At 38.1% G+C, this 27,002-nt stretch overlaps 2 protein-coding genes across 24 annotated transcripts; both read left to right on the forward strand.

Moving 5' to 3' along the window:
- Positions 1 to 2,111: 2,111 nt before the first annotated feature.
- Positions 2,112 to 26,408, forward strand: wls (Wnt ligand secretion mediator). Of its 2 annotated transcripts, none has more exons than XM_053227635.1 (12): positions 2,112 to 2,399; positions 5,575 to 5,850; positions 12,471 to 12,595; positions 12,944 to 13,105; positions 13,370 to 13,506; positions 17,815 to 17,983; positions 18,146 to 18,243; positions 19,124 to 19,187; positions 19,486 to 19,629; positions 20,897 to 20,980; positions 21,146 to 21,299; positions 22,730 to 24,799. In XM_053227635.1, the coding sequence occupies exons 1-12, from the start codon at positions 2,294 to 2,296 to the stop codon at positions 22,762 to 22,764; spliced, it is 1,554 nt and encodes a 517-aa protein (XP_053083610.1). In that variant the 5' UTR covers positions 2,112 to 2,293; the 3' UTR covers positions 22,765 to 24,799. The 2 variants fall into 2 exon arrangements, with proteins under 2 accessions (XP_053083610.1, XP_026802137.1); XM_026946336.3 differs by lacking the exon at positions 22,730 to 24,799 and adding an exon at positions 24,848 to 26,408 and having other exon boundaries at positions 2,113 to 2,399.
- On the forward strand, positions 21,306 to 22,664 carry LOC128317144 (uncharacterized). Of its 22 annotated transcripts, none has more exons than XM_053227655.1 (4): positions 21,306 to 22,015; positions 22,088 to 22,159; positions 22,196 to 22,339; positions 22,445 to 22,658. In XM_053227655.1, exons 1-4 carry the CDS (start codon positions 21,671 to 21,673, stop codon positions 22,550 to 22,552), a joined length of 669 nt encoding a protein of 222 aa, XP_053083630.1. In that variant the 5' UTR covers positions 21,306 to 21,670; the 3' UTR covers positions 22,553 to 22,658. The 22 variants fall into 22 exon arrangements, 21 of the variants coding, with proteins under 21 accessions (XP_053083630.1, XP_053083629.1, XP_053083624.1 ...); XM_053227654.1 differs by having other exon boundaries at positions 21,306 to 21,727; positions 21,764 to 21,835; positions 21,908 to 22,339; positions 22,445 to 22,653; XM_053227649.1 differs by having other exon boundaries at positions 21,306 to 22,159; positions 22,196 to 22,231; positions 22,268 to 22,339; positions 22,445 to 22,652.
- Positions 26,409 to 27,002: the final 594 nt, after the last annotated feature.

The raw sequence follows: 27,002 nt of genomic DNA on the forward strand, positions 1-27,002 counted from the left end.
TAAATTAGCTTTTAACTGACTTACAGTTAGAAGACCTGCAAATCATAATCTTCTGTATGATGAATCTATGATTCAAACATATTTTCACAAAGTTTTTTTTAAATAAATTTTTAACACTATTTAACATAAAACATATATATATGTATATATATATATATATTCAGTGGGACAGATAAATAACATTTATAACATTAACATATTTTTGCGACAAAAACATGTCCTTATAATTGATCCATCCATCCTGCTTACTCTACACAGGGTCGCGGGGAGCCTGGAGTCTATCCCGGGGTACTTGGGGCACAAGGCAGGGGACACCCTGGACGGGGAGCCAACCCATCGCAGGGCACAATCGCGCACACACTCACACACAGTTTCCTCCTCACACAACTCCGGTTTCCTCCCCCAGCCTACAGTGCATGTCTTTGGACTGGGGGAGGAAACCAGAGTACCTGGAGGAGACCCCCGAGGCGTGGGGAGACCATGCAAGCTCCGCACATGCAGGGAGGAGACGGGAGTCTCCTGCAAAACAAACAAACAAAAAACAGGAAGTAACTGTTGTGTACTTCAACAGTAACTGTACACGTCTGGGAAAAAATTGGAATAGTATATAAAGTTTTAGAAAGTTTTCCAATTGATTCAACATTTATTTCCTCTATAACTCTATAATTTTTGGATAGGCTATATAGAATTATTGGCACCCTTCATGAAGGTGACCAAAATGTAATACATTAAAAAACACACTTGCAATAGGTGATCATTTGAGTTCAAACCAACAGGGCCATTCTAGAGATTTGTATAGATTTTTTTTTTAATTCAAATGCAGAAAGTGCATTCCTGAGGATCTGAGGATCCCTGACCCTTATCTGATATTAGCTACTTTTCACTTTATTGATAATTGAATATTTGTGGCAGCTGTTTAAAAGGTGTACATGTGAGGATGCTTTATGATGAAGATAATACTCTTTACTGAAATATTTGACTTTATATAAAAAAAAGAAGGAAATTGTCAGGCAGAATAACATTATGAAATTAGTGAGTCCTAAACGAATACTTGTGGAATTTCTACAGTAAATATCAATAAGCAGACGTCTCCTAGCTTCATCCTTCATCCTGCCTCTGCTTTAGCACAGACGTTAAACTGGAGGAAGTCTCGTATCCTGGCCGTCCTCCAGCTGACTCACTCACTCCTGCTCTGTTCTCCTGCCAGCTTAAAGCACTGTGTGAAAAATTCATAGTGCAGCATAAATTTAGCCACACCAACCCAGGAGCCTGAGACTGACAGACTTAGCCTCGTTTTAGCTAAACACTGATGCTTCTTATTCAGGACGAACAAAAGTATAGGCACCCTCATATCTATTACACCCACTGTCATGGGCTTTGGGTCCTCAGATTCTGTTTTTATGCATAAACACACACACACACACACACACACACACACACACACACACAGTGCTTTTCTGTCATCAAGATGGAAATAAAGTTCATTTCTACTGTTGCAAATGTACAGTGTAAAAGTATTCACCCCCTTGAACTATGGAGCATTTAAAAAATATGCCTAACATTTGAAGGTGCGAAGTATTTTTATTGTGACGCAAAGATTAATTAAACAAAAAATTTGTTGGTTGCATAAGTATTCACCCCCCCCCCCCCCCCCCCCCCAATCCCTGTTTGGTGAACACTAACTGTTGTGCTATTGGAAGGTGAAGCTCCGCCTTCAGTCTCATGTACATGTACGTGTACGCATGTGGATTTCAGACACTTCACATATGTATATAATGTTATATTTCATATGTACTGCATATGTTTTTTATTTACATGTGATTTTTTTGTTACATTCATTTATTTTCACATGAGTAGTTTACTTTCATGTTAGATTTTTACATTTATTTTATTTATTTATTTATTTATACATTGTTTTTAGATTTCTTTCCACATGATTTTTACATGACCCATTTATTACACTATTCATTTTTTTAATTAAATGTTCATTTTTTCATGTTAATGTAGGGCCATGCGACGTGACTTGACGTCATATGGATAATTCGAGGCACTCTCTGCGCATGCGCATGCTACTTTTTTTTTTTGTGGAAAAAAAAAAAAGGAAAAAAAAAAAAAGCAGACTTGGAAACAGGGATCATTGTTGGATCTGGCAACCCAGGCCGGCTCAGCGGGCTGCTCTCAGTCTCAGTCCGGATCTCAGTCCACCTGGATGCGGTCACTTCTCTGTCCTCTGCTGTAACTTTCCTTTTTTCTTCTTTTTTTTTTCTCATCGGGACGCAAACGAAGCGCAGAAATGGCCGGAGCGATCATCGAGAACATGAGCACCAAAAAGTTGGTGATTGTGGGAGTTGTTCTGCTGCTCTTCCAGGCTTTTGCCTTCATGGTCGGAGGGCTGATCGGTGAGTATTCAGGAAAGTCCGGAGAGAGTCAGGCTTTCTGAAGATCAGTTGAAAAGCTTGGTTTTGCGCGTAAATGCGCAGCGTTATTTCATTAATTCCCACTGTTGCTCTCTTACTCTGTTTCTGCACCGCAGCTTTGAGGAAGTGAAGAAGGGGTTTGGAAATGGAGCAAAAAAAGTTCAAGTGCTTTTTGTTGTAAAAAAGTGGCCTGCTGATTTTCTCTCTTCATTTTCCACGTTGTATTTTTGTCCTTTTCTGTCTACACTAAGACCAAAAGCGTGCATGTCCATGAAGCACAGACTTCACATTATAATTCAGATAAATCAGATTAAATCACAGCATGCATGTGAGTCATCTCCACGTTCTGAACTTTCTTCTCGACTATCTTCAGTATCTTTACATGCAATGATTTCAACTCCTAAACTTCAAAGTGTGTGTGATCTCTGCAGGACAAAAGCTTCTACTTCTTCCCCCTCCTTCTCTCTCACATTGGCCTCCAGGCGTTTTCACGTCTCACCTTCTCTCAGATCTTCTGGATCTTCTGTCTTCCTCATTCGGATTGTTTTCAGAGACCCCTTCCTTTATCCTGAGGCTGGTTCTGGGATTTGAGAACCTGGATAGAAGTAAAAGTATTTCTGGAATGCGTTAATGTCTGTGCTTGCCTTCTTTTTAAGTTTGGTGTCTTTGTAGTTAAAGTATAAGGAGGAAGTAGGCCTCAGTGTGCACCAGACAGACAGGGCTGAGAAATTAGCTTGTTTGCCTGCGATTGATTTAATGAAGCCCGGATTCCTTTGTGTTTGCTCGGTGGCCGGTGGCAGCAGGGGTAATTGGGTAGAAAGGCTCGCCGCTCCCCTTGTTATTGGGCAACTTCAACACGGCGTGAGGTCACTCAGTCCGGAGCCTTCCATTATCTCAGATCCTTCAGGGTGGAGATTTGGAGAGTGTTTGCTCCACAGACTCAATGTGGAACTTCAGAGAGCCGACTGGTGATAATTTAGTTTGCCATTGCAGGATGGGATGGGACACACTCAGACTTCTATAAACACACCACTGTGTAAGAGATATGACCAAAATATCACATCGTATGATACTTGGTAATTATGATAATTCAGTTTAATCCCAAATTTATATTAATGTGCTCGTTTTAATACGTTATCTTTTCTATAGTAACAGCACATTCACAGGGACTTGTACGGTCCACGATCTGCGTAAAAGGATTAAACTAAATTTGTAATCTTTGATATGGGGAAGTTTTCTGTAAGGAGACGTTTATTTAACTTTTATGGAAGGAGTCTCCAGTGTCAGTGCTTTGTAAAAGTCAGCGGTGAAGCTGTCTTTTCTTTCTTTCTTTTTTTTTTTTTTAACAGATCTTCAGGACGTGTTGTTGTTTCCGTTTTCCATGACAAGCTGCATTTTTTTGGTCTTATTAATTTCATGACAGAGAAAAAAGTAGAGAAGCTGGTGAGGGAACGACTGTTTATAGCTGCCATGACGTAAGTGAGAACAGAAAATTGCTTGTTTCAGGATGTTCCACAACATGAAATGTAGCAACAAATGAATAAAGTATGACTCACTGTCTCATTTAAGGGAGTTTTGTGTAGAGATGGGCAATATAATGATGTGATATTGATATTTTGAGAAATGTTGTCTGAAACAGACTTATTTAGTTAACCTTTAAATATGACCTGAAATACCTCAAAGAACCACTGTCTTTATCTTGGAAGTGGACCAACGCTGCCCAAAATATGCTTTTTACCTGAGCAAATTGTTGCTAAATGTAAGATGGGGTAACGCAGATACTTTAAAGTGTCCTCGTTGACAATATCGTGCATGTCAAATATCACAATATATTGTTTAATCCGTTATCGGTTCCAGCCTGGATTATATCTCTTTATGAGAAGTGTGTTGCTGTCTTGGGATTCAACTTCATACCAAAATTAAAGGAAATGTCTGTGTCCCTCTCTGCTGTTGAATATTCTGGAAAGTTTCCTCTGAGTCAGTGTGGCCATTGTGCTTCTTAGGCCCTGGCGCATAAACGGGTTCCGATTATCTTCCTCTTCCTGCTGTTTTATAGACCTCAGGTGTCGTTGGTGATCCAGGAAGAGTTCCAACTGCTCTTTCACACTCTTACGAATGCCCCAGGAAAGGACAGCCTGATTTATCATGCTAATCGGCACATACCTGTTTGGGATCAGCGGTGTTCATTTGTGATCTCTGTTTTCCCACTGTACATCCGAAAACAAGAACTGGTCCACATGGGAATTAGTGGATCTTGGGGTTCTAAAAGCAACATCATGAATCCGATATGTAACAACACCATTGTTAGACTGAACATGAACGTGTTAGGATTACCATTACCTGGGATTGCATTCAAACCTTTCGCTATTTTAAAATGAATTTCTGAAAAAGTCAGCATTGAGAATGAACGTGAACGTGTTTCCATTAACCACGTTCCTAATGTAAAAGTGATTATGGAGAAAAGAGTACGATACCCAAAGTGCAAAGATATTTATCACCTGTGTATGGAAAGAAAAGAAACAAAACTGCAGCGTGATGAGCAGACTTGACGGTTGATATTCATTCATTAATTTTCAATAAGTGCCTTATCATGGTCAGGGTTGCTGTGATGTTTGATTTTGATTTTGGTAATAAAATCAGAATTTTTTCTTTTCAGCTGTCCAAACAGCACACAGATATCCTCTGTGGCTATGTTTGTTTATATGTGTAAGGGGGTGGAAGCATACTCTCTCTCCCCGTCAATCACAGTGAAACCACGCAATCGTAGGCGTCTGTGACCTCATGTATGCGGAAGAGGGCAGATAGCACTTTCCTCTGTCTGTGTTACTCTGCCCACGAGTAGCAGTTTGAAATGATGTGGTTGTGTGGCTTTACGTGTGTCGGAGGAAGCACATGTTAGCCTTCACCCTCCCCAGTTGGTAGCTGTTGTATGATGGGGAGAACTGGCTGGTGGGTGGGGTTTGGCAGGTGAACAGATTGGAGAGAACATGGGGAAGTGAAAAAACATTCCTAAAAGGTCATTTTGCATGTGTTTGCTTTATGGTTACCATTTTGTGACTGTATCATGTGCATATGGCTGTAGTTTAATGACTCATTATCAGTATGCTTTAGTAAGCACCTTTTCTCTAAACTTGCATCCATCTGTTTGTGTCTCCAGCCCCCAGTCCCACCACCGCCGTCCACTACCTGGCCACCAAGTGTGTGGACAACCAGAAGGGACACCATCAGGGCCGGAAGTGGTTCATGCCCTGGGGTCCGAACCAGTGCGACAAGATTCGAGACTTTGACGAGGCCATGGCCAAGAGGATTGAAGCCAACAACATCGTCTTCTCCGTTCACATCCCTCTGCCCAATAAAGAGATGAGTCCCTGGTTCCAGTTCATGCTCGTCATCCTGCAGTTCGACATCGCCTTCAAAATGTACAACCAGATCAGTGAGTCAGTTGAGTTTTATCCAACTAAATAGACCGATCTGAAAGAAGGCAAAGGATTAGTGGGAATATCTGGTATTAACAATAAAATCAAAATCATTTTATATATCTTACATCTGTAGTAGCAGCAACATGCATGCGCTGATCTTTCATCTCACAATAACTCTGCAAATTTTTACAACTGTTCACGATCACAATGTTTACCCGTTCTTTTGGACAACAGGTTGTTAAAGTGTAAGATATTATTATTATTTTTAAATTAGAGACAGTTCTGTCTGCCATGTTTTTTTAATGTTTCAGGTTTGTGCCCACTACACAGGAAGCACAGCTGTCATTCAGCTGCCTTTCAAATAGGACAGACTTTATCAAACTCCAGAATCTTATTTTTAATAAAACAACAGCGAAAAACAAAATTCATGTTTACACCTTTTAGGTGACAGTGGAAGTCTATTATCTGCATCACTGCTACAATTATACCTTGTTGAAAGACAGAGCCTCGGGCCTAGGGAGGTGTAGTGACAATCCTAATTGCGCTAAAAACACGTCTGGTTCTATGATGGCTGCCTTCTTAATGCTCCAGTGTTCAGACACATGGTGAAGTCTTGCACGTATTTCTCAATTATAGTAAGGCTATGGCTAGTAAGCTTACATATAATCCTACAGGATGGATTTTAAAAAGTGTAGCTGCTGCCATTTTTATCATAGTGGAGCTTCCAAAAGTTAAAAGTAACTTTTCAAAAAGGCACCAAGAATTTTGTACTTCCTGACCATTCAGACTGTAGTTCAAGCTGAGATCAGTATTTTAACGTCACAGTGAAGGTAGAGATAATAAATTTGTTACTTTTAGGTCATTCATTGGTATACAATGTCATGGACCAACAAATCTCAGGAAAAATTCTGCCTCCTATTCTGTATAGTTAGACGAAGTTAGATAAAAAAATTTAAAAGAAATTTAGTCTTTATTAATATCAGGATTCAAACAGCACTTAGGTAGGTCCCACTGTGTCTTAAACTACATGCGAAAGTGAAACTGGATGTGGAAGAGTTCACGCAAATGATTTCCTTTAGCTGCATTATCCCTGTAGCTCCAGTGCAAACCTAAAAAATCTAAAAAATGTCTGGTTTAAAGATGGGAAAGTGTGTACATTTTATTTTTCGTACCAAATGGTTGCTTTAAACCTCACGATCAGCTTGTTGCGAACTTAAATCATATTGTATACGAGGAAGTGTTGAGGCTCTTCTAGGTGTTTCTGTGAAGACTAAATTGCTAAAAGATATTGTCCCTCCATTTCCATTTTCCTGAAGCAGATTGAGTTTCTCACACACTGAGGTGAGAGAGGCTTAACAATGACGGATGAACCTCTGTGACTGGGATGTGCTGGTGGCTTAGGGCTCCCTGCTAGGACTACACACACACACACACACACACACACACACACAAAAACACACACAAACAATGCCAAATACTGTGGTTCCTCCATCTGGTTAAATTACTGTTTCATTCCTTTGTTCATCTTTATCATATATTAAATGCGGAAAAAGATCCGACAGGACATTCATTTTTTTTTTCTTCTTGTGTTCCAACTCATTGAGTTTCAGGAATTCAGGGTTACTGAAAATCACTGAGATCTGCCGGTGTTTCATTTCACTGATTGTGATACTGTAGCTGTGTGAGCTGTGTGAACTCTTCAGGCTGTGTGAGGGTGAAAGGAGGGATTAACGAGATAATGCAGCAGATTAATGAAGAGTTATTGTTGGACTGAAGCACTCTGGGAAAAGGAGTAGTGCTTTTTTCCCTCCTTTATAACTTTAGCAGCCTGCGGATGAAACAGAATTGTGTTAGAAATGTCATTATTGTGTATTTTACTGTATTTCTTTGACTGTTGGACTGTAAAACAGCTAAAACGTGAGAGCTACTAAGTGTTGTTAAATGTTAGCTAGCTTGCTAGAGCTTTGTTTTACTTACTAGCCTAAAATTACCAAACTTGGCTAGCCATCAAAGTCTGCTAGAAAGGGAATATAGCTGATTAGCTTGGCTAAATTTACTAAGTACTGATTGACGTGCTACTTCTGTTACACACTTCTGATTTTTGTGATTTCTGTTTGTGTGTGTGTGTAAGGTGACAAATGGCTATATTGCTACGAGGCTAATGTAGCTAAACAGACATGAAAATGTATAGCCAGTTTTTGTGTAAACTATATGTTTAAATCAGCACACGATCTTTGCCCCAGTGACACTATTTCTATAAAGACTGAACAAAAAAAAAACATAAAAAATTTAGTCAAAGTGAGTCAGACTAGGTGCTGAGGAAGAAAGAGGTTCAGCTTCAAGATGGAGCTACAGCTGTTTTATGTCCTTTTGTCCATTTTTATAGATAACTGTTTGTCAGAAACCACATCAAGTCTCACTGAAAAACTCCATGAAGCTTTCTGAGGTGACATGATTTAAGTGCAGTTAGCATGATGCTAAACTGAAGGCTATATGCTTTTCTTGCTAGTTAGCCACACTTGCCTGTTTAGTTGCAGCACATAACTAAAGCAGGAAGGTAAATGGATTAGCTTGGTGGACGTTCAACCTCGCCTGGATATATTTTTGTATTGAATCATAATATTTTAATTAGTAAATTTCTCTTTTTGGTGAGCCACATTTGCAGCTTGCTAGGAATGTTTTAAATGGTTCCTGATTTTTATCTAATGTTTTTCTAATGGTTTCTGGTGGTATTTAGTAGTAATCAGAAAATCTACAATGGAAACTATTAAGCCAGTCTGCGATTTTCTTTCTTTCTTTTTTTTTTTTACTGCCCATTTTGTTAAATTTTATTTGGTAATTTATTTAATCTGCTGCCATCTCATCTCTTCAGAGGACAATGAAGACTTTGATAACAATATATAAATATAAAAAGTTACTTGTTTATGGACTAAAGTCACTGGTAAGAGATGGAGAGGAAAACAGAAGGAAAGAATATGATAAACAAAATATAAAAAGAGAAATTTTCTTCTTTTTCATTCACATGTTCGTTCTGGCTCTCTCATTAAGTCAGTTCTCAATACGTGATGGGAACAATTTGAAATTTTGCTGGTAAATCGTTGTTTTTTTTCCCTCAAAAGAATTTTTTTTTTTTTTTTGGCGCAACAGCATTCTGAATGCTATATATTTGTATATAATATGTGCTATATATTTCTGATCTTTTTACAATATTTTCACGTTTCTCATGATGAAAGCTGTATAGTGCGTCTTGGTCGTAGAGGAAAGAGCTGTGTACTAGAGAGAGAGAGAGCAGATTTTAGCTATGTGATGTTACGTGTGTGATTTGAGAAGATTACAGATCCTCGCAGTTGTGTTTGTATGCGAGTTTTTTCCTCGCTCCCAGACGCAGCATCATCGCACTCTTCCTGGAAGTTCCTCCTCTCCAGATGTTGATGTTTACTGCGGTGTCGGTGTGAAGACGTTTGATCGTTTGCCAGCTCGGTTCCTCTGAGATTCTGTGTCTCTGAGAGTGAACTCAATCAGGAAAAGACTGCGTTCCTCATCAGGCTGCATGTCAGGGTTAATTTGGCTCTGCTGCTGATCGGGAAGTAAACAGATATTTTGTAGTCACAACATCTGAGATGTGAGGTTAATTTGTGGTTTTGGTCAAAATGTAAGGGATAAAACACTTTAAGGCGTCCTGTTATAGAAAAATAATCAACAACGGGGAGTGATGTGATGAAGTGGAGTTACTGTTACCACCCTGAAGTTGAGTATTTGTTTTATTCCTCTTCAACCACACCAACGTACCAACAATTACACATTTTAATTCATTTAAAAAAAAGTCACACATTACTTTTTGTCAGTTTATAGTTACATTTAATGATGTGAAACATCTGCGAAACAAATTAGTTCCTGTTCTGTAACAGCTATAAACACAACCTCCCGCACTAGCCTCTCGTTTTCTTCTCTCTCTTTTGAAGTTAATAAGACAAAAAAAATGCAGTTTATGTTACTGAGTAAAAATCATAATCACTCTGCAAGCTCTGTATATTTGCCTAATGCATACAGCTGTGGTTTATTTAATTAATTATGCATCTATGTGAGTTTATATTTACCATTTAAAAGATGTAGCCGATTTAGGATCATTGATCATTGGAGCAATAAATCTATTTAGTTTTTAAATTTGCTGAATAATTGTTGTAAATAATCATGATTTTGTGATATAAGCTGTTATCATACAGCCTCTTTACATTCATGTATGAGGAATGAAGGGATATTATTACTCTGAATAACTCCTGAATATTTAAAAGATTTGCATGAATATACGCTTGTGTGTGTGTGAGGTGTAACAGAACAGGTGGCGCTTGGACAAAGAGAAAATGTAATAAAGGTTATGAAGACAGATATAGAATGGAAGCGATGTGTGCTTTCCAGTCTGTGTGACTGTGTGTGTGTTTTTGGCTGCTGCGTGTTTGACGATGTCGTCATTGTGCTCCTGTTTAGGATCTTCAGGAGAACAATATTTACTGGAAATGCACAACTGATTCATGACAAACTTTTTTTTTGGAAAATAAACTCCTATCTCGAGCTGATCACAACACTGACCTACCTCTGTGGTGTAATAAAGCGTTGCCGTCGTGCCCTGAATGCCCCCTGCCTGGCACAGCTCCAGCAATAACACAGCTGTTGAAAGAGATTAGTAGCCGGGGTGATGGCCGCTGCGATGGCGAAGAATGTTTGTGTGCTAAGCTGACATTCAGAAGTGTGTGTGTGTGTGTGTGTGTGTGTGTGTGTGTGTGTGTGTGTGTGTGTGTGTTTGGCTGATGTGTACTGCCAAACGAGTTTGGGAGAGACGACATTGCTAGTAATGCTTTCACTCTGCAGTCCAGGTTCAGCTTTCTAATCTCTCTGTGAGTTTTTTATTTACACACTCGTGGATAAAACTGAGCCCAGAGTCTGTGCAATTGCCATATCATTGCAACGATGCTAACAAATGTGCGATCTTTGACATGGTGAAGTTTTCTGTAAGGAGATGTTTATTTTACATTTATCAAAGGAGTCTCCATTGTCACTGCTTTGTAACAGTCAAAGTAAAGCTTGAAGTTTAGGTTTTCAGAGATGGGGAAAGTCTTCAGGACAGAGGAGTTTACATTTTGTGGTTTCTCAGTGATGTAGACGTTAAATGTAGCTATAAATGGAGAAAAAGTACGACATGTCATTCTATAATAAATTTAAAAAATAAAAGTATCATGAAAAGCAATTGCTGTGGTATAAGAGAAATAAAACGGATCGGGGCATTCTGTTATAGGAAAATAATTAACTTTAAGGTGGTAACAGTAAATTTGCTTCATCACACCACCTCTTGTTGATTTTTTTTTTTTTTTTTCCTATAACAGAATGACACACAGCAGTATTCCTTACTAAATAATATTTAGCATTACAACAAAGAGTAGTAGCTAGTCTAGCTATACATAAATGTAACAGCTAGCTAAGCTAGATTAAGATATTGAATTTAGAATTTAGCATGCTCTATCTGTAAACATTACTAGATAAACAGCTAGTGTCTTGGTAGTTAGCACGGGTCACGCTATTAAATAAAGTAATTAAAAAAGTATTGAAATTGTAGCTGAATTTAGAAAGCTGGAGCTACATGTCCAGAAAAATGTTTTTTTTTTTCTTTTTTTTCTTTTTTGCTGGTTTCATAGCACAGAACACAAAAAAAAACCTTCCTGTGTTTTTGTAAAAGACCCTGAAGTTCTTTTAACATTTATTAAAACAAAGTGCGAGAGTGTGAAATTGGAAATCTGTGACGTCTCGGTGTGTACAGTGGTGTGTATGTAGGTAAAATGGTAGTGTTACTGCTTGTGGAACGATGTTATGAAGACTGACAGGATCTGTAATGAATGTCTTCTTTCACTGCTTGTGCTTTGGCCTCTTCTGTAAACGTCTCAGCTGCCCATCATTCATCAGAGTTTAGTTATAATGCTCAAATATTAGCAAGTACATTAGCCAGTGTTAGCTTTGATCTTCATAATCCACAGTAATTACACCTTATTACCCCTGTGTAGTTTGAGCTAATGTTTGTTTAGCTAATATTCGGACATCACTACATAACATTCTTTGCTAATATGATGCATTATGTTTATTAACTAGCTAAGAACTAGCCGAGTGACTAGCAAGATAGCGGTAGCTTCCACACTCCATACCTATGCTAAACATGGCAGCTAGCATCACATACCAAGTAAATCCAAGTGTTTTAGAAGATTTTTGGTGCTCTCATCGATCTTTAACAGGAACTTTAAACATACAAACAGCTGCTATAAAAAATTAACAAAATAAAGTTGCATTTTCAAAATTTTCAAAGGATAAATAGAATAGCAACCTTAAATTAAAAAAATTACAATCCATTAGAACATCTCTGGTTTCCATCACATAATGGACCTTAATGGTTTCCATTAGGGATTTAATGGTTGCTGTTAAATACCACCAGAACCCAAGAGCATGAGGAAAAAAATTCAGCAGTTGTATGAAGAGGGGAAAGTTGGTTCTCCTGCCTGCAATTCAAACATATAAATTATGCTGAAAAGGGTGTGTGTGTGTGTGTGTGTGTGTGTGTGTGTGTGTGTGTGTGTGTGTGTGTGTGTGTGAGTAGAGGACGGAGCCATGGTCACTATAGACGTCAGCCTGGCCTACAGAGACGACACAGTGAGTGAGTGGATAGAGATGGCACACTCTGTGGAGCAACGCAAACTCAACTGTAACCTCACTACGGCCAAGGTAAACACACACAGCTGATTTAGGACACTCTCGAGCCAAACACACACATTCACACACACATACACATACACACACATTCACATGACCTTTGGATGAAAGCTTAAAGCTTTCACACTAGCTCTTTTTAAAATTTTTTAAAATGTATTTATTTATTTTTTTTTTGTTTATGTGTGACTTAGTTATTTAAGCAGTTAATACAACTATACAAAATTACATAATACAAATATATAAAATTAAACGTGATCTTAATTCTGAGCCATGAAATGATTCCCGTTTCATCCAGAATCTTTGAGTGCTGCCATTATACAGCGCATCTCATGATCCTGCATTTTGTTTTTCCTTCTCCAGATTGTAGAGAACGAGGGTCGCTACTATGAATGTGACCTTTTGCCCTTCATGGAGGTCGGCACCGTGTCGCACAAGTACTACCTGGTCAACGTCAGGCTGCCGGTGTACGAACGCAAGAAGGTGAACGTGGGAATCGGCGAGATCAAAGACATCCGCCTAGTGGTGAGGATACGATGCATTACTTTATGTTTATGCTACATGTTCATGTCCTTATTTCTTTCCCCACTGCACCACCACATCTTTTCTGTATCATTTCCACTGATCTGACTATGGATTTTGTTGCACAAATCAAATAAACCATGTCACGGTCTTTATTTATTAATACTTGTATGACCATAGCTAAAAGCTAAACACAGCTTATCTAATGAGCTTCTCTGAGCAGCTGAGATTGATTGTACTCTCTCTTTATTTTTAAATTTCCTTTAGGGAATCCACCAGAACGGCGGCTTCACCAAGGTCTGGTTTGCCATGAAGACCTTCCTCACTCCCAGCATCCTCATCATCATGATCTGGTACTGGAGAAGGATTACCATGATGTCGAGACCGCCGGTCCTGCTGGAGAAGTAATATGCATTTTCCATACTTCCTCCTCAATGCCCCCTATCCTCAATGCCCCCTATCCTCAATGCCCCCTATCCTCAATGCCCCTTTCCTCAATGCCCCTTTCCTCAATGCCCCCTTATCCTCAATGCCCCCTTATCCTCAATGCCCCCTTATCCTCAAGTGCCTTAACACTTAGGTACCCAAATATCTCAAGCTAAATACCTCAATACCATAATGGCACCTGGTAGTCTGAGGTTTTATTTTTTTTGATCCCATGATCCATACACCGAGAAGTGAGGATTGATCTTTCTTTCTTTCTCTCTGTCTCTCTGTCTCTCTGTTTCTTTCTTTTCTTCTTTCTTTCCTTCTTTCTTTCTTTCTCTCTGTCTCTCTGTCTCTCTCTGTTTCTTTCTTTCATTCTAGCTATCTATATTTTTTATTTTATATATTTTTTACAACTATTTTAATTTAATTTTAATTTTATTTAGTTTTAATTGTATTTATTGCAATTTTTTATGAACCAAATTATTCATGAACAAAATGTTATGATGAAATTTCAGATAATATACAACAGCGATCACTCAGAAGATCTCAAATCCATAGCGGAAATAGAACAGTAAAGTGTTTGGGTGAAGATTTGGTCATTTAGTCTGTTCCTCAGTTTTCCGAAACCAGAAAGACTTCAGGACAGAGGAGTTTGAGCGCTGCGATTTCTCTGTAACGTGACAAGCTGCTTTTATTTAATTCATATTAACTTATTAAGAAAGAGAGAAAAAGAGAGGGTGGTGAGAGATTGACTGTTTATAGCTGCTATAGTGTAAGTGAGAAAAGGAACTAACTTGTTTTATGGATGTTCAACAATGTTAAACGTAACTATAAACGAATAAAAAGAATGCGTTGCTGGTCAATTTAAAAAAAATTGTAATCATAGATAGATTGCTGTTGTATAAGAGGAATAAAACACTTCAGGATGTGAGTTATAGGAAAATAATCAACTCTGTGGTGGTAACTAACAGCACGACACAGAGTGTATTTATTCTTTGCTTTTATTTGTGCACTTCTTTCTTCACCACCTTCATATCCAGTCTGTGTATCCGCTGTTCTAACTTGCCCTCAGCAGTCCCGGGAGACAGGAAGCTCTCAGGCAGTCACAGGGAGATGATTTTTTCATGTTGTAAAAGCTCGAGCAGGCGGGCTCGCGTGCTATTCCTCAGGGTGTCGAGATGGAAAGCGAGGAGAAGCTTTAAGAAGCGTGACATCGGCTCCCTGCTGGATTTCTTATTGTGGGAACGATGCCAAAATAAAGCCTGAAAAAAAGTACAAGGCAGTTGGCGGTTTTATCTTTACACTTTTAATTTAGGTCACGCATGTGTGTGTGTAGCTTCCGTTCTGTGCTTTCATACACGTTTGCTTTTATTGATTTATGAATCTCTGGAATGAGGAAGTGCAGAAACAAGAGAGTGGCATTGCCTAAGAGGATCTGAGAGAGAGAAGAATGATTCCGTATAACCTCAAACCTCCAGCACGTAGCTACTCAAACCGCTACTCAAACCACCAGCACGTAGCTACTCAAACCACCAGCACGTAGCTACTCAAACCTCCAGCACGTAGCTACTCAAACCGCTACTCAAACCTCCAGCACGTAGCTACTCAAACCGCTACTCAAACCACCAGCACGTAGCTACTCAAACCTCCAGCACGTAGCTACTCAAACCACTACTCAAACCACCAGCACGTAGCTACTCAAACCTCCAGCACGTAGCTACTCAAACCGCTACTCAAACCACCAGCACGTAGCTACTCAAACCTCCAGCACGTAGCTACTCAAACCGCTACTCAAACCACCAGCATGTAGCTACTCAAATCGCTACTCAAACCTCCAGCACGTAGCTACTCAAACCGCTACTCAAACCTCCAGCACGTAGCTACTCAAACCGCTACTCAAACCACCAGCATGTAGCTACTCAAATCGCTACTCAAACCTCCAGCACGTAGCTTATCAAACCACCAGCACGTAGCTACTCAAACCACCAGCACGTAGCTACTCAAACCTCCAGCACGTAGCTACTCAAACCGCTACTCAAACCACCAGCACGTAGCTACTCAAAACGCTACTCAAACCTCCGGCACGTAGCTACTCAAACCTCTAGCACATAGCTTCTCAAATCTCCAGCACATACTCACCATGTTTGGATTTATAAATTAGATGTACACTTAAAAGATCTACTCACTCCCTTAATAAAATAAAATCTTTTCTGGCTTGTGCAGAGAAGTTAATGTTCCCTTCTGTCCCAGTGTAGTGCGTTCGTTAATGTTAAATTAATTATACATCTATTAGCACATGTTTTTTTCCCTCTTTGGACTGTACCTCATTTATTTATTAATATGTCACGCCTTGATCTGTTCTGTTTAGTTTGTGTGCTATTGAACCGTTTAACATTTCATATTTGCATTTTATATTTTGTATTTTTAATTAACAAATGTTTAAAAAGAAAGAAATCTCCAAAATGTTGACCTTAAAAGTGACCTTTAACCTGTCTCGTCTTTTATTTATTTATCATTTATCTAGAATGAACTAATCATTTATCTTGTATGAACTAGCCATGCGCTGATAATCAGATATATTATTATTTCACAATATTCAGCACGCACAATAACACAACTCCTTCAGTTTAAATGTGTGTCATTCACTGATTAAAAATTCAAAGGTTTGAAAAAGTGGCTGTATTCTAATATTTATATTAATATTTAATATACTAAAACTGCATATATGCTTTTTTTATGCCTAATTCAGAGAGAGCAAAGTGTAGTAAAATAGGAAAAGCTGCTCTATAAAAAAGGTCAAAGGTCACTTTTAAAGTCAACCTTTCAGAGATGGAGTCAACGCTTCCTCATATATGATTTTTTTAGTACAATAATAAACAGATTCAAATCTAAATAATCATAAAGCATATATTGTATGTACTCAGCTCTTATGATTATTAAAAATAATAATTTTCAACATTTTTGTGCAGTTTGCCGACTGAGGAGATTTCAGCTGCAGATATAATTTATATATAATATAAATAATTTACTATACATACTTCTTTAATTTTCCTGACAATGTGTAGATTCATGTGCGAGAGGGAAATTATTACTCAAAACAAACTCATTTTTACAGACTAAACATTTATCCAAACCCGTTACGCTCAGTTGTTAAAAATATTGTAGACTCTGATTATGTGAAACCAAACATCTTGTTTTTTTTCTTTTGAACATTTGATGCATCTTAAATGCAAAAGTAATTTTATGTGGAAACCATTTAAATTTATATCCACTGACTTTTTTTTTTGTTTGTTTTTTTGACTACTCTGGAATTTTTAGAGAGTTTAGAGTTTTTTCTGCTGCTCTCACTTGCAGGACTATGAAAAGCCGTGTGTTCTGAGGATATGATTAATCTTTACACACACACACACACACACACACACACACACAAGGCTACAACATTCTCAGCATACCAGTGCGGTGTGGTCCTTCTGCGTTGCGGTAGCAGAGCATGCTGGGATTGTTCAGGCCGCAGAGCTGCTGGAATGTGCTTTATGTTTTTAGAGTCAATGTCGTCTCCCCTCCCCCTGTCCTTCACCTCGTCCCTGTGTGTGTGTGTGTTTGTGTGTGTGTGTGTGTGTGTGTGTGTGTGTGTGTGTGTGTGTACGCATGTATGTTTGATTGTTTGCAGCCCTGTGTTTCACCAGCTGTAGTTTAACTATGATGATAACCTCAGGAAAAAAAAACAGAACAGTAACAATAGAACCATATAAATGATATTAAACCTTCTGTTTTTTATGAAAGTGGAGCTAAAAGAATATAGAAATAAAACTAAAATAAATAGATAAACTTGTTCCTTTACTCTTTAATACTTTTATATCAAATGATTGATTTTATTAGTAATTAAAATTAATATATTGCCACAAATTTTCAGTAGTAATGATGATGATGATTATTGTTGTTGTTGTTGTTTTTGTTGTTGTTGTTAATAATAATAATAAATAATAATAATAATAGAACCATGTAGAACATATAAGGAAATTAAACTTTTTGGTACTTAAGATAATAATAAGTAGAGTATATAAAATAGAAATATTAAAATGATAAGTAAATAAATAAACAAACAAATAGATAAATAAAAATATTAATTAAATAAAAATTGCATTGAGTGACTTTTTTTAATTCAATTATATGTTAATTGATTGTTTTGATTTGATGTTCATTAAAATAACAACATGATAATAATATTAATAGTTTTATTATTGATGATGATGATGATGATGATGATGTTTGTCTGTGTAAAGGGTGATCTTTGCACTGGGAATCTCCATGACCTTCATCAACATTCCAGTAGAGTGGTTCTCCATCGGATTCGACTGGACGTGGATGCTGCTGTTTGGAGACATCCGTCAGGGAATCTTCTACGCCATGCTGCTCTCCTTCTGGATCATCTTCTGTGGAGAACATCTCATGGTGCGGGAGAGCTTCATGGACGTCACTGGTGTCGCTTTGTGTAGATACTTGATAGCCAGCTCTGGTGAACTGTTACTGACATTAAACAGCGTTGCTCTAGTAAAGTAAAATATCTGCACGCTGTGATTTCTGGTCAGCTCCATGTTGTGATTTGTGCCGCAGGACCAGACGGAGAGGAATCGCTTCTCCATGTACTGGAAGCAGGTGGGGCCCATCGTCTTCGGCTCCTTCTGCCTCTTCATCTTCGATATGTGTGAGAGGTGAGACACGCCGCATAAAATCCACTCTCCAGCTCTCCATTATAAGCTTTAACCGTCTGAGGAAGCCTGATTCACCTGGAAATTATTCTTCTGGAGATCGTTGAAACACATTTGCTAAAAACAATTCATCTTATACCACAGCATTGTTGGATTCTGGATTGTGATTGGTCAGAAGGTGTTGATTAATTTTCTATAACAGCGACTCTGACGTTAGTGCAGCTGCAAACCACAGGTTTATATTAATGCGTTTCTATAGTAACAGCTCAGTCACAGGGACTTGTACACCGGATGCTCCATATAAACGGATTAAAAACGTGTGTAATTGTTGATATGGTATAAACATTTATGGAAGGAGTCTCCAGTGTCAGCACTTTGTAATAGTCAGAGGTAAAGCTGTAACTTTAAGGTTGCCGATGTCTTAAGGGCAGATGAGTTTTACACTTTGCATTTTTTCGGTAATAAGCTGTGTTTTTTCGTCTTACTTACTTGATGAGAGAGAAAAAAGAGAGGCTGGTGAGAGCACGACTGTGTATAGCTGCTATAACGTATTGACAACCGGTAATAGCTTGTTTTATGGATGTTCCACAGCATTAAATATAACTACAGATGGATGAAAAGTATGTATTCTTCTTTAGAAAATAAAAGTTGTAATTGTTTGCGAATTGCTGTGGTATAAGTGGAATAAAACACTTGAAGACGTGAGGTTATTGGGAAATAATTAACTTCAGGGTGGTAACAGTAACTTTGTTTAATCACTCCATCCTGTTAATGATTATTTTCCTGTAGCAGCACAACACAGTGTGAACATTACTTAGCATGTAAGGTGATATTATTCGGGGAAGAAGCTGTTTTAAAGAGATGAACATTTCTTGTTTTCCAGAGGAGTGCAACTGACCAACCCCTTCTACAGCATCTGGGCTTCGGATGTTGGCACCGAACTGGCCGTATCCTTTCATTATACACATCTACGATGCATTTGGATCACGTTTTCCATCACCATGAAGAATTTGTCATCTTTTAAATGTTTTTTTATTATCTACAGTCAGCTCCAGATTTATTGGCACTTTGGAAGACTTGTTGGCTTGAACAAAGTACTAAATGTGAGGGTGCCAATAATTGTGGCAATTTTTGTGTAAAACAAAACAACAACAAAACACGAGAATACATTTACTTCAGTTAGATTTCTCTGGTTAACCATGAAGACCAAAAACAAAAAGTTTTCCTTGACAAAGCTCATTCCAGATGGCGTTCATCATCGTGGCTGGAATATGCGCCTGCCTCTACTTCCTTTTCCTGTGCTTCATGGTGTTCCAGGTGTTCAGAAACATCAGCGGCAAAAGATCGTCTCTGCCTGCGATGACCAAAGCTCGCCGTCTGCATTACGAGGTACGTTCACTTTACACGCAAAAACCTTCACTTCAGATCAGGACGGTGCTCCGGCATTCAGTACCACGAGCTAAAATAAATAGCTGAAGCAAAACACGACAAAACAGGAGTCTAGCAAAGTTCACAGTTTCAAATCATTTTGAAATAATCCATAAAAAATCTAATTAGCTGAACTTCAGTGTAGCTAAGGCACAGGACGAATCCAAAATGGCTTCCTATTGGTCATGTAGTGTAGAACCTGTTCTATATAGTGCGCATATAGAACAAGTTAGGGTGGGAAATAGGACAATATAATATTGATATTGTGATAAATTATTTAACAATACACTTTTCTGTAACATCACCAGTGTCATGATACGTTTTTCTAACTTAAAAAAATAAATAAAAAAGCGTGCAAACTGATTGAAAGCTGCTGATTTAATGTTGGCATTTTATACAGAATTTTTTTTTTATTGATTTTTGTAATGTAATTTTTAATAAAATAAAATATTTATTACATTTTATTAGAATTGTTCTAATTTTTTTCTTGTTTGAATTTTTTTCTTGTTTTTAGATTTAAATAATTTTTTTGTGTACATTACATCACGTGTACGAAGTACGAATTTCGGATTCACTCTAATTTTTGTTCTAGCGAGCTCCGTTACCATAGAAACAGGCATAAAATGATTAGAAATTTAAAAAACTCTTAATATAAAAAAAAAAAAAAACTGGCTATAACAATTTTATTTAAATCTCAATAAAAAATAATAAATACATCTCAGTAAAAAAAATATAATAATGAATAAAAAACTAAATTATGAATAATTAATATATAAAAATATTGTATAAAATATATAATATATTAAAAGTAATGTATATGTGGAACATAATATTTAAAAAATCTAATATTACATTATTAATATTATTTTTATAATGATATTATTAAAAAACTATTAATATAAAAATATTTTGGCTTCTGTTTTTTTTTTGTTTTTTTACTGAAATCTCAATAAAAAATAATAAATAAATCGCAGTAAAAAAAACATACAAAATGCAGTAAACATATAATAATTAATAAAAAAAACAATTATGAATAATGAATGTATATTAAAAATTAATGTATATGTGGAACACTATGTGCTGGTGTTTGAGTTGATAAGATTGATAAGATTATATAATTGTATGAAATTTCATGAATGCAGCGTTCAGTGATAATAAAATAAAAAAAATATAAATTGTTTATTTTCTGCTATTTATCTGATTTGCGTTTCTCTTCTGCTCCACTCAGGGTCTCATCTTCCGCTTCAAGTTCCTGATGCTGGTCACTCTGGCGTGTGCGGCCATGACAGTCATCTTCTTCATCATCAGTCAGGTGTGCAGACAGGATCGTAATAATGCACACTGATCTCCTCCTCTTCACACTGACGCAGCTTCAAGGGCAAGAAAATCTGAACTAATCACTGCTCTGTGTGTGCGTGTGTGTGCGTGTGTGTGCGTGTGTGTGCGTGTGTGTGCGTGTGTGTGCGTGTGTGTGTAGGTGAATGAGGGACACTGGCACTGGGGAGATTACACAGTTCAGATAAACAGTGCGTTCTTCACCGGGATTTACGGCATGTGGAACCTGTACGTGTTCGCCCTCATGTTCCTGTACGCACCATCACACAAACGCTACGGAGACGAACAGTCCAGTGGTAAGAACCTGAATCACACACACACACACACACACACACACACACACATTAATAATCACTGACTGTCTGCAAATATTTTATGTAAAAGCAAATAGAACCACAATCTTAGAAAAACTGTTTGATCTAGAACCTTGAAGGGTTCTTTGGCTTGTCCCTCTTGGGGAACCTGCTAAAGGTTCTGTTTAGAACTCTACAAGTGTTTCCTGATCACAGAAGGTTCCACATAGAACAACTTTAGGAAGCTAAGAACCCGTAAGAAGAAGAAGTCAGTCTCAGTGAAGGAGGTGTGGCCTCTGTATCTGTCAGTCTCACTGAAGGAGGTGTGGCCTCTGTATCTGTCAGTCTCAGTGAAGGAGGTGTGGCCTCTGTATATGTCAGTCTCAGTGAAGGAGGTGTGGCTTCTGTATCTGTCAGTCTCAGTGAAGGAGGTGTGGCCTCTGTATATGTCAGTCTCACTGAAGGAGGTGTGGCTTCTGTATCTGTCAGTCTCAGTGAAGGAGGTGTGGCCTCTGTATCTGTCAGTCTCAGTGAAGGAGGTGTGGCCTCTGTATATGTCAGTCTCACTGAAGGAGGTGTGGCTTCTGTATCTGTCAGTCTCACTGAAGGAGGTGTGGCCTCTGTATATGTCAGTCTCAGTGAAGGAGGTGTGGCCTCTGTATCTGTCAGTCTCAGTGAAGGAGGTGTGGCCTCTGTATCTGTCAGTCTCACTGAAGGAGGTGTGGCCTCTGTATCTGTCAGTCTCACTGAAGGAGGTGTGGCCTCTGTATATGTCAGTCTCACTGAAGGAGGTGTGGCTTCTGTATCTGTCAGTCTCAGTGAAGGAGGTGTGGCCTCTGTATCTGTCAGTCTCAGTGAAGGAGGTGTGGCCTCTGTATATGTCAGTCTCACTGAAGGAGGTGTGGCTTCTGTATCTGTCAGTCTCACTGAAGGAGGTGTGGCCTCTGTATATGTCAGTCTCAGTGAAGGAGGTGTGGCCTCTGTATCTGTCAGTCTCAGTGAAGGAGGTGTGGCTTCTGTATCTGTCAGTCTCAGTGAAGGAGGTGTGGCCTCTGTAACGACAGTCTCAGTGAAGGAGGTGTGGCCTCTGTAACGACAGTCTCACTGAAGGAGGTGTGGCCTCTGTAACGACAGTCTCACTGAAGGAGGTGTGGCTTCTGTATCTGTCAGTCTCAGTGAAGGAGGTGTGGTTTCTGTATCTGTCAGTCTCAGTGAAGGAGGTGTGGCTTCTGTACATATGTGTTTTTATCTTATAAACATGTTGTGTGTGTGTGTGTGCGCGCGTGTGTATGTGTGTGTGTGTGTGCGCGCGTGTGTATGTGTGTGTGTGTGTGCGCGCGTGTGTATGTGTGTGTGTGTGCGCGCGCGTGTGTGTGTGTGTGTGCGCGCGCGCGTGTGTATGTGTGTGTGTGTGCGCGCGTGTGTGTGATCAGGGGAAACAAGGCCTCCTTGGCTGGATTGGGTGTAATGGAGAGCAGGCTTCCTTCCAGGACTGGTGTAATGAGAACCATCCATCTCCTGACGTCATCTCGCTAACTTTTTTCTCCCTTTTTTTCATGTTTTGTCCACGCTTGCCTCTCTAATGGAGCTGACTAACTCTTCTAATATTTATACTCCTGTCTTTTTTTTTCTTTTTTTTTTTCCCTAATGAAATTTCTTTCTCTTTTATGATCTGAGTCAAATTCATTCAAATTCATATTCACTATTTATTAATATGTGATTAACAATCCACTGTTTAAAGGCAGCCACCAGGTCACTATGTCATTCAGAGCTTTTATGTGATTTAGTTTTGAATCAAACAGTCTGATTTTAATTAAAACAAAAAAATTAAAAATCAGTGATGTCATTGTAACCATGAAAATAGAGTATGTGAATGGATGTATTGCCATCTTACATTCTCTGATAAATGTATTGACATAAATACACGATAAAGATGTTTGTAGAAACAGGCTAAAATTGGAGGGAAAGTGATTCATTAACATCATTTGCAATGCATTATGGGAAGAGTAGTTCGTTCCCTTGTCTTGTACACAGTCTTGTACTTTTTTTATTTTGAACTCATTTTCATAAGGTCATGGGCAAGTCTATTTGGTTTGGTTTCATGCTTTAACTTGTCAGTGAAGAATTGTCTGTAAATTCTCTGGAGAAAATGAATGGCATGTTTTCTTCCAGTGCCCTTGATGGATTGTGAGTATTGGAGTATTTTTCTATTTTTCTTAATAAAGATGCAAGCAGGCACAAATCTGGAGAAGAGGAATAGTTTTTATTGACGCTTCACGTGCGTACACAGGTGTTGTCTCTTCTGTTCAATCCCATATACCAGGCAAACACCAGCACACTCCTGTATGTCCACTGTGAAGGTTTTTATTAACACACGAGTCTTGAGAAATGTTTAACATTCTCCAGTACGTCTGAAAATTAAATTCCATACTGTATTGATAATATTAAAAGGTAAGAAGAGCTATGATGAAAAAATATAATTATTCTTCATCCTTTATTCCCTTTGTTCATCTTTACAAACTAAAATATTTTTTTTTCACTCTGGTTCTTGGCGTATTTTGATTCAGGAGCCACATTTGGCCTTTTATCATTAATAGATAGATAGATGGATGGATGGATGGACTTTACTGATCCGTAAGCTGAAATAAAGTCATGTCCCAAAGACAAGTTTAACTTTCTAAACCTTTATAATTTATTTTGCAACATGAGTTGAGCTGTAATAGGCTGAGAGTTCACGCACTAAACCATAGAACAAGTGACCGGCCTAGAAGCTGTTTATAAACTGTAAGGCTCTGCTTTGCTATTCTGTAGAGACAGAAGCATAATAATATGTTTTTATCACTACATTAATGCCTGAGAACTATATTTTTTAGCATAAGTGTGTGGGTGAATTAATTTAATGACAAGAACATGACTTTTCTCAGTTTCTTTAGGGCTGGACAAAATATGATGAAATAATGTAGATATCGCCGATAATAACTGCCGTGATAACTTCTTATAATTTTTTAAAAATAATTACAACTTATTGTACACTCTTATTGGATTTTTCATTCTTTTCTGGGCATTTCTTAGCAAACCTACACCTTGTGATACGTATTCTGTGATGTTGTCGTATCATCCACATCCTACTTAATTTAACTACTTGACTGTGTGAACCCAGTCACAGACAATTTTTTTTTTCTTTTTCTTAATCTCTATCGCCCCCAAGAGGTCCAACTAATTCCCACTAACAATAAACAGGCCAGATCTATCAAACTAAAGGATCACATTTATAAATACCTATTAATTATGTAAATCACTAATTATTATTTTTCTCATTTTTAGCTTTTCAGTAGGTCTGCTGATCGAAATAATGCTGCAGTTTTGCTGCGAGATAAATTTAAAAAATAGAAATAAAACTTTGACAAAAACACAATGTGATGCTGAGCATGTGCTTATAGCATCTGTTTCTGGGTCACAGCCCAGCATTTGTGAACCAAAGAGGAAGTCTTCGGCTAACAAGCGGCCGTTTTTGATGTCTCATGCTCTATTTTTTTGTGGTGTTGATGCAGGAGATCAGGGAGGGAACAGTGGAGAGGACATCCAGCTCACCACCACCATCACCCACGCTGACGGACCCACTGAGGTGTACAGAATGATGGGAAAGGAGTCGCAGGAGTAGTCGCTTCCCTCACTTCCTTCCTCGATCATCTCAGCACACCAACATGGCCACCGTTTTTTTTTTTTTTTTTTTTTTTTTTTTATAAACTCCTCCTGATTGTGCACTGTTTCAGGCGATCGAAAATCCTTATCCACCTTATCCTTATCCAAGGGCCCTTGATCCACTGCTGAGGCTTATTTTGTGTTCCAGTGCTCGTTTTACCTTGAACTTATAGATTTCCTTTTACAACTCTTTTGAAATGTGCTTCAGATTCATCAGAAGCAGCCACTTGCATAACAAGTTTCAGGTTCAAGAGCAAAAAGCTCTGTGAAATGCTGCCTACTTAGGCCACCTTCTTCCAAATTAGATGCAGGGATTGTGACATTTTCCCTGCTGAAATCCCTAACGGTCTAATGTGTTCCATTACATAATGAAATTATAGTTGATGGAAACCATTAGGATTAGTCCCATTAAGAATTTCATAACATACCAATAGTGTTTGTACTAAATATCACAATATATTGTATAGATTGTTGGCACATGCCTTTTTTTTTTTTTTTTTTGGACCGTCATATTCACTTGCTAACTAGCTAGCTAACTGGATAACATGCTAGCTAAAATACTGAGCTAGAATAGCAGAAGAATGGGAGTGAAAAATTATTACTTTTTTTAAAGGTTACATTTATTTGCTTTTCCTTTCATTTGTAAACCACTTGGGCGTTTTATGGCACCCACTTGTGGAATTGTTTTGCCCTCCAAGTTTCCAAAGTTCATCTAACAGACATCACATGATGAAGTAAAATATATTATGACACTTTTTAGGATGGTGAAGAGGAAGTCAGTATGCAGGAATTAAAAACAGATTTGGGTCATAGCCTCAGAGATGAGCTGCTTTTGCAGAGGAGGGCTTGTTGTGATGGAATTTGGCGCCATCTTGTGGATGGAAGTGGAAGTTACAAAGTGTATGACAACCACCACGCTGACCAATCACCAAGCAGGTATTTTTCATCTGTAGTTCAGTAGGCTTTCATATAGCCATGTGTTGATGATTATCATGGAGTACAGTATCACAATACTAGATTTACAACTCTTTTCCTCAGTCAAAGCACTTGCTCTGTCCATCATATCTATTTTATTTTTATTTTTATGATGAACAGAATTGCCTTCTCTGAGAAAGACAGATGAAACATCTTCAAATTTCCACAGAAATAACTTCAGATGGTTAAAATTAAAAACAGTATCTCAACAGCCTTTTGTAATCTCGCAACCTAGTATATGCCCTGCCTCCTCTCCTCCATACACCACGTTCACAACACTACAGCATTCAGCATCTTCACTCCATCATGTTTTACAAAACACTAACTTCATTCCTAGTATGTCATGATGTAGATATATTTTTATAAAGTGCTTATTTTCAACTGTGTTAGCTGTATCACTGTCTGTTGTATAATAAAAGGACTTTTTCAGAATAATTGTACTGTTGTCATGTTCCTATTTCAAGAAGGAATAAAACGCTCGTGTTGTGCTGTTATAGGAAAATAATCAACTACAGGGTGGTGTGATGAAGTGTTACTGTTACCACCCCGAAGCTGATTATTTTCCTCTAACAGCACATCCTGAAGTGTTTTATTCCTCTTATACCAAAAGACACATTGTACATGTTATCTGTTTATACTTACATTTGATGTTGTAGAATGTCCATGAGACAAGTTTCTATTCTCACTTACGTTACAGCAGCTATAGACAATCGTTCCCTCACCAGCCTCACTTTTTAGGTTGAAGACAAAAAAAAACACCCCAAACAGCTTGTCTTTCGTTACGGAGAAACTTTTCTAAATGTGTGTGTGTGTGTGTGTGTATATGTATGTGTGTGTGTGTGTGTGTGTGTGTGTATGTGTATATATATATATATATATATATATATATATATATATATATATATATATATATATAATTACACACAGTACTGTGCAAAAGTCTTGGCAACCCCCCCCCCCCCCCCCCCCCCCTTTTTTTTTAGTACAAACTCTGTCATAGATGTTTATTTTCTGACTTCTACATTATTG

The sequence above is a fragment of the Pangasianodon hypophthalmus genome, chromosome 21 (genome assembly GCF_027358585.1).
Source record: "Pangasianodon hypophthalmus isolate fPanHyp1 chromosome 21, fPanHyp1.pri, whole genome shotgun sequence".
Taxonomy (NCBI): domain Eukaryota; kingdom Metazoa; phylum Chordata; class Actinopteri; order Siluriformes; family Pangasiidae; genus Pangasianodon; species Pangasianodon hypophthalmus.

What these genes read in the sequence shown, in the direction of transcription:
- LOC128317144 (XM_053227636.1), top strand. Translation starts at nt 21,671, where the DNA reads ATGTCAGTCTCAGTGAAGGAGGTGTGGCTTCTGTATCTGTCAGTCTCA. An exon ending in TGTCAGTCTCAGTGAAGGAG is followed by an intron (nt 22,340 to 22,444) that starts GTGTGGCCTCTG and finishes TCACTGAAGGAG; the next exon opens with GTGTGGCTTCTGTATCTGTC.
- wls (XM_026946336.3), top strand. Translation starts at nt 2,294, where the DNA reads ATGGCCGGAGCGATCATCGAGAACATGAGCACCAAAAAGTTGGTGATT. An exon ending in CATGGTCGGAGGGCTGATCG is followed by an intron (nt 2,400 to 5,574) that starts GTGAGTATTCAG and finishes TTGTGTCTCCAG; the next exon opens with CCCCCAGTCCCACCACCGCC. An exon ending in CGGAGACGAACAGTCCAGTG is followed by an intron (nt 21,300 to 24,847) that starts GTAAGAACCTGA and finishes GTGTTGATGCAG; the next exon opens with GAGATCAGGGAGGGAACAGT.